The sequence below is a fragment of the Patagioenas fasciata genome, chromosome Z, assembly GCF_037038585.1.
Source record: "Patagioenas fasciata isolate bPatFas1 chromosome Z, bPatFas1.hap1, whole genome shotgun sequence".
Lineage (NCBI taxonomy): Eukaryota > Metazoa > Chordata > Aves > Columbiformes > Columbidae > Patagioenas > Patagioenas fasciata.
In genome coordinates, this window is record NC_092560.1 from 58,484,533 (window position 1) to 58,497,202 (window position 12,670).

At 35.6% G+C, this 12,670-nt stretch overlaps 1 protein-coding gene across 2 annotated transcripts in view; it reads right to left on the minus strand.

Moving 5' to 3' along the window:
- Positions 1 to 12,670, minus strand: part of MTREX (Mtr4 exosome RNA helicase) — a 46,176-nt gene that overhangs the window by 3,469 nt on the left and 30,037 nt on the right. The window contains exons 17-25 of one of the 2 annotated variants that reach the window (XM_065860382.2): positions 12,181 to 12,353; positions 11,809 to 11,877; positions 7,550 to 7,678; positions 6,292 to 6,402; positions 5,804 to 5,992; positions 4,530 to 4,693; positions 3,091 to 3,196; positions 1,811 to 1,867; positions 1,221 to 1,383 (exon numbers count right to left, since the gene is read on the minus strand). In XM_065860382.2, the coding sequence (XP_065716454.1) occupies positions 1,221 to 1,383; positions 1,811 to 1,867; positions 3,091 to 3,196; positions 4,530 to 4,693; positions 5,804 to 5,992; positions 6,292 to 6,402; positions 7,550 to 7,678; positions 11,809 to 11,877; positions 12,181 to 12,353 (1,161 nt within the window). The remainder of the gene's footprint in view (positions 1 to 1,220; positions 1,384 to 1,810; positions 1,868 to 3,090; positions 3,197 to 4,529; positions 4,694 to 5,803; positions 5,993 to 6,291; positions 6,403 to 7,549; positions 7,679 to 11,808; positions 11,878 to 12,180; positions 12,354 to 12,670) is intronic. The other variant, XM_071802043.1, reaches the window with a different exon arrangement.

A 12,670-nucleotide genomic window follows, 5' to 3' on the forward strand; every position in this document is an offset into this window, starting at 1 on the left:
GAAAATCATGTGTCAACCCCTGCCACAGGAGCTAAACTTCTCAAAATAAGCCCGTAAGATCTAATTTAGAGAGAGCTAGCACTGTTGAGTAGGACAAACCTGACTGGCTAGGCTTAGCCAGAATACAGTTAAGGAAAAATGTTACTGCTCTGTGTATTCTGAACAGTCAAAGGCCAATTTGAAAACAAAACCAGCTACCACTTCTTTGGTGTTCCACTCACTCAGGGTGCATCTGCAGCAGATGTAAGGCTCAGACTTTCTTCACAGTAGGAAGAATCTGCTGAATGCAGAATCAAAGACTGCCAGGATTCCTGTTGCTCGCAAGCAACCTGCTTTATCAAGTTTCTGGGTCTAGGGGACTGGCTTATGAAGTGCAAGAATTCCTTTATTTTAAGGACTTCCATTTGAACTGTACGTACGAACAAGAAAACAGCATTTGAGAGAGGCAAGACAATGGTGCCAGTAACAGCTTCCGAAAGGATCTTCCAATGTCCGTCATTACAGAGAGACTTGTAAGAATGGTGCACCCATCCTACTGGTACTCACAACTGTCAGCATAGCTGGTAAAAGATGAAATTAGGTTTTTCATTCTGGTTTGACCTTCAGGTGGATGGCTTGTCCTTTTACAAAGTATCTGGGCTTTAAGTCATTCTACTTTTAAAATAAAGAAAACGGAGTACCCTTTCTCAAGGGGCAGTTTCTAGTATCCTACTTCTAGGAAAAATAACCCAGGTGACAGGTTACATCTGGGCTTTCCAAATATCTTCATTGTACTGCTGTGATGAACCATCCAAAACAGACCTGGTTACCACCTCCTGCTTCTGTTATCTCTAAGACAGCAGGAGGAACTTCCAATTTATGAAGTAAATAAAACACTCAACTGTAATGAAGACAAGCACAAGAGCTGCAAGCATTTGGAACACGGAATTTTTCCCTTTAACTAGGAAAGGTGTTACCTTTTGTTGCTGGGTTTTATAGAAAGCTTTTTAAATGTAGAGAGATACGACTTTTAAAAAGTCTTCTGAAGATCAGAACCTTTCAACAGTGCAACTACAAATTAACATATATAGTAATTTTTTTTTCCCCACTTGGTTTCAGCTGTGCAAATGCTTGAATACATCTGAGTTAGTAAGTTCTGTGATCCATTGTTATTCAGAATTACCACTTCATGTTATGGAATTACCACCTCACTTCTCCTATAGAAAAACTGACAAACATACCTTCAAAAACATCAGTCATTTTGCAGATGTGAGCAAAGTTAGCTCCATTTGCCCACGTATACACAACATCCATTAGGTTGGGTCTGAAAGAATTTAAGTAATTTTCTTCATCAATTTCCAGTTTTGCTTCTGCTGACACCTTGGCAATTCTTTTTGCACACTCCTTTAAAATAAAATATTTTAAATTTGTAATATGTTTAGGCAGATTAAGTGCTTGACCAATAGAAAGGCTTGCAAATTATTAGGTACTCCATACAGGATGAGGTTTCCTTTTCAGTGTAAAATTATACAGAATCAGAAAGTAAACCACTGTTTACATTATTATTAAGTCGGCCTGCACTAACAGCTGACAGTGTACTAAGCAAGCTTATAAAAGCTTTTAAAGACATATTCTAAATTAGCATAAAGATTTATTGCAAACAAGATAATCCATTATTACACACAGCAAAACCACGGGCAATCAGTGCCAACCAAATTCACTGATGATCCAAAATCAAGTCTTCACTGTGTGCCTGTTATGCTTTACTCATACACTTGACTCATGTCAACAGTAACCCTGAGTTCAGGCAGATTTCTAGCAGACAGATTACCTGCATTTGCCGAAGTGGTCCTGCCAACTGCTCTGTCAATTTTGGCATTTCACTGGACTGAAAAGGAAGACATTAAATAATTTCATGTGCTCCCATACATTTGTTCTACACCAAATAAAATGCAAAACCACAAGTTCAATGTGTACTCGTGCCATTCTAAGTTACTCCAATGATTTCTCCAATCCCTTATCAAACACCGAAGTTTACTGAATTCCCCAGGTACCTTACTAAATCAGAAAATTAAATCTTTCTGTGCAGTATACCCACAGCATGAAAAACACACCTGTTTTCTGAACACTTCCAAAATTCCCTCTGTTTCACTGTTTCACAGTTCTGAATGGTAAAAATGCTGACCATTTACTACTTTAACTGTTACAAGCTTTTCTTCAAGGATATAAAAAGCAAATACTTCTAATACCTTAAACATCAATGGTTATGTATGAAAATATGGGTATTCAAATACAGCAGCATTTCTATGTTCTACCTGCTTAGATCTGAGTGCAATTGTTGAGTGAACCATAACGTTTTATTCTAACAATGACTTACCTGGGCATCCCCTCTACTAACAAAAATGATTTATTAGCATCTGCTGCTAATGCACTTCCCACATTTATGACCTGAGTGATACATCTTGCTAGCTATCTGCAGTAACACTTCATATGGAAGTTTATTTTTACTGTATTTTCCTGATGACACTAAACTTCTATATAACTTATGGATATGAAAACAATGGCATTTGGTACAAAATGCCTACGTTTTTGCCTTTGATAACATATAGTCTGTTTTTAACAGCTCTTTTCGTGTCAATTCCATGTGGTACTGACATTACTATCAATCAAATAACATCACATGGGCACATCTCAGAATTAAAGATATCCTCACCCCAGAGTGTAAGAGCAGGTATTGTTAACACTCTTTTTCAAATAATCATTCTACATTTTAAATTATAATGATGTGTGTGTGTATACATACATAAATACGAACATGTATGCCGAGAATCTATTAATATTGCTTCATGACATGAGGAGGCAACAATTGTAGATTCATTACAAGGACTGAAATTTTACACAACTTTTGGCATGTCACTCATGAGGAAAGATATTTTTGCACTGAAGCTGCAATGCTTTTGCTAAGTTCAATGGGAGTTCACGTCAAAAACCTTAGCAAAGGACAAAAATGTATGATGTGTACCGCTATGACCAATTTCTGAAACTGAATTAAAAACAAAACTGTTGGCAGTCAGAAATTTCTAGAATTCATGAACTGAAGAAGTAACTCACATTCTCTTGAAACACGAAACAGCTCAGTAGTGCAGTTGCCTGTTCTGCAGATAAGTCATTGAAGAGACCATTGAACATCATTTCTGTCAGGAGCAGTTCATCAGCACTAAAATAGAGAGAAGCAAGCTCAGGGAAAAGACTTACTAAAATGTAATTTTCAAATGAAGTACCACTAATCTGTTTTGTGAAGCAACTTGATATAGATTAAGAAACCATACCTTCTTAATTTTTCTTATGGGAACAACAAATACTAATACATTGGCTTTTTAAGGGGAATCCGAATAAATAAGAGATAGAGAGTACTTTAAATAAACAAAAAGCTCTTACTGAACTACAAAAAATCTCTCCTGATAGTTCTTAAAAGTTAGTATTAACAGTTGTTTTGGTCTGTTTTTACCAGATAGGATGTCAAGAAATTGAAAAGAAACAGCAAGTTTGGCAGCTTACGAAAAGGACTAAAATTGGTACTGCTGCTGCTCTAAGAAGATTCAAGTGGACATTTCCAAGATACTGAAGAGAGGAACAAGCTTGCTTCAATTTACGTGTAGAATAAAGACTAACTCATGAATTATAAAAGGAAGTTCATGATATGGATACAAAATCCAAACATATTTGGATAAAATGTCAGATGGTTGATAAGACTGCATCTTTATTTTTGGAGTTTATCACACAGAGAATGAGGGAAAAAAAATAGGTATTTTTACAAAGAAAGTGTAACTCATCAGCAAACAGTTCCTGAAAGTCAAGAAGTTGATAAATTCTGATTCAGCTTCCACATTTGCTATCAATTTTTTTCAGGGAAAAATGGTATATGATATCAAACAAATATAGGCAGCATCTTTCAGAGTACCTGCAAGGCAAGGAGTACAGCATTCACTGTAACTTTTAAAAATACACAATTTATCAAAATCTGAGTTACACTCTGAAGTATTAAAGTCTGATTCATGAATTTCCGTGAAATCTTTACAATACGTTTCAATACACACACACCTGCTAAATGTATTCCACTAAAATGCATGACTTCCATAGGTTTGTTCGACAGCCCTATGGGAGCAATTAAGCTGTTACACCCTTGCTTGTGAGTGACTGTACTAAGAGGCTTGGGAAGTGGAACCATAGAAAATGAGACCATCCTCTCATGTAATGCACAACATAAAATGACAACTAATGCTATTGCCTAAGCTGCGTAAGAAAATAGCTATTGTTTTGATATTTTTATGTCCATGTTGTAGGCTTAAAATCTGTTGTCTTTTGTCCTTAAGTTCCTGTCTTTATTGTTTCAATTGGTGTATTACCTTTATGACACATCACATAATCTCTGAAGAGTCTTTCTTCTAATGATCTCAGAAATTTAAAATATGAACATGACACACTAATTTCAGCAAAGACAGTAAACTGTGTACTCATCACAACAATCACATCACACAGCAACCAATTACCTGCTGATTTCACAAGCAACCCGTCCTTTCATCTCAATAACATCTGAAGACGTAGCAAACCCCAGTCTTCTCAAAACACGCTTGCGGCATTTGAGTTCATCCATTTGTAAGACAGTTCTGGCTTTTTTCAGTTCTCGTTTTGCTGCTTTAATATCCATAGCAATCTGGGGGGTCAGAATGAGAGAAATTACATGGTAATGGTTTAACAAATGCAACTGTTTTAAAGACATTGTTTCATTCACAGAAGGGCCTCAGAACAACAATATATGGACAAACTAGGCAACACTGACTCATCTAACTCTCCCAAGAGGAAGGTTTAAAACGAATTTAAGAAAAATCATCTCAATTTACCCACAGGAAATTCTGTCAAGTTTGACAAGTTAAGCTGTTTACACAGAGAAGGAAAAAAAAATGCAACCAGCTCACACCAAAAACGACAGAAGAAATCGCTGGTCAAGAAATGAGCACTCATCTTCTGAGACCTGTACTAAATCTCATCTAACAAACTATTCAATCAAAAGTAACCCAAAGGCATTATTTCCTGCTACTACATTTTTGGCAGTGTCTTGCAGTTTGTCACTGTCAACATCCTGTCAGCGCGGTGTATGACACAGACACACTTGCAGAAGTCTGCTTGTCCCATCAGGCAAGTCTGTGCTGCCCACACCAGAACTACCTCACTTCTGCGCAGCGACTCCCAGAGAACCTGTTTTCTGAAGCAGCACAGAAACACAGGAGGTGCTTTTGTGAGCAACCAGTGTCAGTCCACCAGGGTACGACTCTATACAAAATAATTAACTGTACTGCTTCCAGGCTGGGAGTCAGCTCAGGAAGCAGCAGTGCAATGATCTGCATGGTAAACTCAAGCTAGTACGCCCCATCAATTCAACTTAGCTCTATGCAATCATATTAAAAGTGGTAAGTTTCAATTACCTGTGAAGATTCTACCAACTGCACTATGCCTATTCAGTGAAAAAGACCCTAGTGACACCTCTATAACCTTCCAATCCCTGCTGACTTTTTCTGAAGAGCTTTCTTTTCAGATGTACTTCACATCTGTATCAATGAAGGCTATACCACCAACTCAGAAAGTATGTTAGTGAGATTCCATTTTACTGTATCTAAAAAGGATTATTTGGGTTTATTAATTTAAAAAGGACTATTTGGACTTTTTGGACTATTTGGACTATTAAAAAGAAAAGTAAGTAACGAGGGAACTATTGCTGTCTATTTCTTCAGCTGAATATAGATAGAGTGCTGTTTTGTATTTTTACCTGTGCTTTTCTTTCACAAAGTTTGTATACTGTTTCCAAGTTGGGATCATTGTGGAGAGGATGTGAATACATCCTATGCTCAAATGCCTCTACTTTTTGGATTACTTTTTTCAGTCCTTGATCTTTGATGCCCATGTCATCAATAGGGTCTAGTAATGGTACTCCATCAGGAAAACGCTTCTGTACTTCCTAAAAAAAAAAAATAATTTGTAAAATCAATAACCTAAACCATACTTTTAAAAATCAGCTGGCACAACTGGGACAAAGAGGGCAATACTGTAAGTTTGTTATGCGCTACTTCAGCAGCTTTCAAAATCAGTTTAAAATGTCTGTTAACAACTGACATGCATTGTGACTTCCCATTCCTTTTAAGAATAAGGCTGAAGATGTGACACAAGAGTTAGACAAGTATTGTTAGAATAAGTTGTCTTGGGTTCAAGCCTACCAACTAATCAGAACTGAGAGCTTACACAGCCTAGTGAACTTACTTGTATGGATTTTAACACACTTTGCCTGTTATCAATAGGCCTCAGGTCCTTTGGTATGTAAAGTCGGACACTGCTGATAGCTGAGAGAAGATGTACCAAAACAGGAACAACCTATCAAAGAAAGTGTAGTAACGATAAACCAGAAAAAATACATTCACATTATTACTGTTCCATAGCAGAGCTTTCCAAAGGAAAAGGAAAACCGAATATACAAGGACACAGCAGTAGGCAGTGGGTAAAGCAGTATCAGAAAGCAGGAAAATGTGTGTAATGAGATAAATAAGAAAAATAAGTTTGTCCAAATGGGAAAATTCTGTATTCAGTTAATCTGGAGAGAAGCTACGAGTGGAAAAAATTCAGGTTTTCTGTTACCTTGCCTCTTATCTACTGGAATACCTCTTATGATCCAAACCAGACAAATTATTGTCATATACTTAACTAGGAATGCTAACAATAGAGAACATCAAATCAGCAAATACATATTCACAAAGATCAAAACCATGAAGACAGCATGAAGGATTAATACTGTATCTCAAGCTTTAAATGACCTCTGTGAAAAAAACATGTAGACACATGAAACAACTGTCTCTGATCTGAAATTATAATTGATTGTCTTGATACAGGGTTTCCAACTGAAAATTTTAAATAATGCAAATACTTTCACTAAAGAATTCAGTTTAATTTTAGAATGAGATAGGTTCACAAAGCTGAAAGGATCTGAAAAAGAAATTTAAAAATAATTCTGTTCTCAGAGACAGAAAATACTGCTAAGAAAAATATCTGCCAAACAGCATTGCTAAAATTTATTACTAAAGGATTACAAAAATTTTAACTACATTCTCATATCTAGTAGACAAAATACACATTACCCACAAAATCCTGCACAGATATTCAAGGAAAAAAAAATCTTATAGACACTTGTTTATCTGCAGATTTTATCACATATGTAGGTTCTTTCCATAACTTTGTTTACATTACTGCCATTGTCGTTCACCTGCTCATTTGAAATATATAGCACAACAAAGAGCTTCAAAGCTCTTCTCCTATGGTAACAAATTCACTCAAGTATTTTGTTCAAATTTGCAAGTTTTCTCTTCAGTGAAATCAGCAACTGTTTAAGAAACCAGAGCTAGGTGTGCAGTTCCCTTCTCTGCCTTAACGCATCAACCCCTCTTTCACACACTCCGTACATCTTTTGGAAATAGAATCTTTGAGAACATTTGTAAGAAACCCCTGAGAATAAACATACGTTACAAACCTGCATCTCTCCTTTCTCATCAGGTCTGGCTGGCTTTGCAGCCTCAGTAGCAGAATTTTTCAAACTCTCTTTGCTGCAATGCAGTAGCACTTCAACTACATATAATGGGTCCAATTCACCAGAATTTGGCTGTTAAGATCACAGAAAAAACAGGGCCATAACAGTTATTTTAAAACACCAGCAAGAATGGAAAGAAAAAACAAGATTTTGTTCAACATCAAAGGTACGATGCGAGCTACTGCCTTTCACAGAGTATCAGCTCAGTGATGCAGTACATTCTAAAAACTACTGAATCTGTATTGAATGAAAGATCCCTCACATAGAAAACCACACTTGAAAATCTTACCCCTCTTTATCCTCCCTCACCAGCATAGTGTAAAGTCTAATTGCAGATTTACGTGCTTCTGCCTTTTCTTCTAGACATGTCTTTCAAAGTAAGCCAACACCTCTTGTAACTGTAATGCAAAATATTTGCCTCATCTCAGCAGTACTGAACTTTGCCTTTTTTTAAAAAAATGAAAGTTTGGGGGATCTCCTTCATTTGCAGGTTTGCAAGTTCAAGTTTTTCCCTATAATAAAGACCATAGGAAAGTCTTTCAAGCATAAAAGCTTGTATCTGCAGCAAACAAGAAGTTGCATCTTGCCGGGCACATCTTTATACATTCCAAACTGCATCTGTAGCATCTGACATTCCTTTAAAGAACACAAACATGCAGATATGGTGATTACAGACTGTTGTTCATGAAACCATAGCCTTTATTATATACTGCTTTAAAAAAATCTGACGTTAGTCATTTGGCTGGATCAATATGCACTAAGGTTGCTTAGATACCATAAGCAAATATTTTTATAAGGGTTTTTTTTTTTATAAGTTATAGCCCTAACACTGAAGGCAGATCCTAGACTATGTGAAAGCTTCTCTGCTTTCAAATACAAGAGAAAACACTCTTTCCATAATGCTGTGTTAACTAACTTCAGTTTTACTGAGCAATATTTTTAATTACAAACGTACAAATACTGTTTTCTTTCACTGTATGCAAAGCAGGATGAAGCCAGCTAGCATTTCTAAGAGATTCTCAGAAGTACTACAAGAAACTGCCATAGTAAACTAAAGAGAGAAACAGGGTTATCTTGTTCTACAAGACAGGTAATTTCTTCAAGAAATGCAATTACTTGCTGGGAAAAAAGCTTCCTCTGAATTCTGTCCTACATTTGCAGAAAACACTCACAGCAATGCGCAACACCCATACCACTGCTGTTCTTTGAATTACAAGTTTAAAATAATATCCACATGTACCAAATTGGTATGCAGTCAAACACATGGAAAACATAATGCTGACTTGAAAGAAGAAAAGACTAAACTCACAGCTGCATATATATGCTACAGAAAATACTAGAATTGGAGATGTTTAGAAAATTGTGAGAGGAAAAATATTTCTATCAGTAACTGTATTGTAAACCTATAAATGAAGCAGAAGTATAAACATCACTAAGTTTGCTGTTAATATTACTCTCTATAAGTTTATGTGTACCAATGGCTTTTAGACAATGCTGACCAAATGTGACTTAATCTTGAACTGCTTTTTGAGTATGTACCATTTCTTTCTGTGGGCTACCTACAGCAGCTTAGCTACTGAACTCTTGAACAGGAACTGTCACGTTTTTATATGCAAGACTAAAAGGAGCCTAGAATACCCCATAAAAAATTGTTAGTCACAGACATCTCTGTCATATCAAGCTTGAATGATCCTTTGATTCATGCTGCATTAATTCACATGCTTCGAAGACAAAATTCTGCCCTCTTTGGCAGAATATTGCATGATCAGGTGTATTCCAAGGGTTTTATATTTGCCCTGAAATGTCTATTACTTCATGTGGCTGGAAATAAAGCAAGATAAGACAGCTAATCATTTCTGCAGATCAATACACAGATAACAAATTCAGATTCCCAGATTAATAACACTAGACTCACTGAAAATTTAATGACACAGCATAAAAAATGATGTTTATGTAGTAAACATTACAAATAAACAGAAACAGATAGTACATATATTTAAGTTTAATAAACAAGGATTATAAACATCTAAATAAGGAAGACCAAATTGTATCATCTCAAATTTTAATGATAACTGTTAACAGACAAAACTTTGATGTCTAGAATCAGGGATCAGATGACAATATGGACGATAAACTTAGTGGAAATTAAATTTCTTACTCAAAAATACTTGGGTTACTTTGCTGCCTATTATACTGTACAACACTGCACAAGCACCACTGCTTGAAATAAATTCTTCTGCCTACCATAATTTGAGATAAAGTGCTATTTCCATTTACAATTTTGTGGAACACTGCCTTGAGAAATTGTGCTGGAAAAATAGCTAAATATAATTAAGAATAAACATAACTGACAATGACTCATGCTTTTGCTTTCATACTGCAATGAAGAAAAAGTATTGCTCAGTGAAACAGAGACATACTATAACCCTAAATATCAGTCTTAATTATATATATTCCTCACTAGAAAAATAACTTCATTAGAAACTATGATACAGTAAAGAAAAATTTACAACTAAAGAAAAGCTAGCAATACAGACTGAAGTCACCATCATTTCTATAAGCAAATCCAAAGAACTGTCAGAGCGTAAAAGCAAATGAAGGCTTAAAGACATGACAGAATAGTGATATAATTCCAATACTAAAAAAGTATGCTACTACATCAAACAGTAATGGTGAAATGCATCTGTATCCCAGCACAAAAATGCATTGAATTAACACATCAAAATGGGTGAATAGTAGCTGCTTTAAGTTATTTGTTTTGCCACTGCTCAAAGAAAGTAGTCTTTCCATACTGATTTTAAAAGTTACATGAAGTCTATTCCATAATTTTCAGCACCTATTGTCATTATTTCCACAGAACCCAGAAGGAAAAATTCAACCCAGCTGCTAGAATGACTTTATAAAAAAAACTGCTGATGGAGCCAGAGCCATCTCCCGTGGAACAGACCGCAATTTCAAAGCTATGTTCAAACCTAAAGGCTTTATGCAATAGTGAAACAGGCCAGATAGGGAAGGCAAATATCGATGTGAATAAAATATGACACAGACAGAAGAAGTTACTTCAGTGACACAGAACTTGGCAATTTTACGTAGAAGACTGAAGTGAGGGTGAAATCTGTTTTACTGCTCATATGACTCTATGAAAAAAGCAGTCTAGAATCAAAAGTTTAAGCAATAGCAGTAACAGTCCAGTTTTCCAACTTGAAAAAGAAAGAAATGTGACTTCAAAAGGAAGATGGAAAACCAAAACAAAATCTGTTTTAATAAATTCTGTATGTGCACATTTTTCTTATTTCTTGTTTAATGAATATATATTAGAGAAGCACCAAAAGGTGCACACTGTACAGGCGCCAGCAGAACTTGACAAAGACAACTCCTAATTTAGTCCTAGTAATTAATGCAAATGCTCTCCTGCCAAAATTACAGCAAAAATATTACAACAGAAAAATATACTTCAAACTTAGGTTTTAATTTAGCTAGCAGAGTAGCCTGTCAAAACATTTCTGAAAGGGAGACGAAAATATCACCTCTGGGGTTATGTGAAGATCAACTATAAAACTGGATTTTTGGCAGGAAAAACAAATGTGGCTCCTATTGCATCACCATCCTCCATATTTTCTTACACATTTCCCCAAATCCACTTCTATTGTTTTGCTCTATTTTAACTTCCCAACCTCAACTCTACAGTGAGGTCTCAGAGGACAAGAAATCCCATGTCTCATTCACTATCTCAGGACTCAAGAAACAATTTCTCAGTTTAAGATAATCCCCTACACAGAGCCAAATGTCAGTCTCCCCATGCTCTCAACCCTCACTTACAGCTTCTGTAGATTTTCTGAGAGTAACTAACACAGTATTTTTTCCATTAACAGCTTAGTGTAGTACTGTTGGGGATGTCTCAGAAAGAAACGAAATAGTTTCAAACATCTGTAGTGCCAAGTGTACTTTTGAACTACTTATCCCAAACGCAAGCAACCACTTCCACCACGAATATGCCTAAATTTAAAAAATGAACACAGGGCTTAGGGTTTGTCCCACCTTCCTTAGTTTTTTTCTTTACACTTTAGTTTCAGGAAGACCTGAGCTTTTTATAAATTTGGGTGAAAAAATATTTTGTCTCTGAAAGTTATGAAGAAAATAGTTTCATATCTTCAGAAAAGACAGTAAGGTATACTTTATAGTGGAGTGAATATATATTTTACCTTAACATTCGATTTCTTAGAGAAATTAACAACCACTCCCCATCCAAAGTCATCACCTTCGTTCTTCACCTGAAAATATTACAAGATGTTATAACACAACCCATGGATACTCACATCCTAGCAAGCTTACCCTTCCGTATTTCTGAGATTTACAACAGCACTCGTGGACTATTATTCATAATTAAAACAGTATTTATTTTACTTTATTGTTGAATATTTAACAAAGAAACATAATGAAACTCAGTATTGTTGCTTAGTGCAATGTATGTAATTTTTCAAGATGGTTAACTGGCAGACACAAACGAACCCTGCAGATTTCAGAGACAAATAGAGATTTGAAATAAAAACAATACAGGAGAAAAAACAAATTACCTTCACCAATCTTCCTGGCTGTAGAAAGGGCAAGCAATACTTTGGTTTATGAACATACTCTTCAATCTCTTTACCCAGTTTTGCAAGCTGCTGTCGGATTTTGTAGTAGATGACCACATTTTCTTCATTGGGAATTGCTATTTTGTTGTACTGTCCTTCTAAATTATTTACTCCTATAACAGAAAGTAAAATCTCATTAAATTAATAATGTCACAGATTTAGAAATCAATGTTTCACTTCCAGAACTGCATAACCAGTATTTTTCCACCATTTTTGGCATTCATTTCTTATTTACATCCATCCATCTCTGGAAAGCTAGAAAGCAAGAAGTATGTCCATTAAATTTTATTTATAGGATACTAAATATTAATATTAAACATTTTTTAAATCAGCAAGATTGACAAAACAGAGAAGGCTATACCTCCAACTGACCAGGAATCACTGATTTAGGTTCGCACAGAAGTCCCACAAAAACTTGCAGTGATTTGTA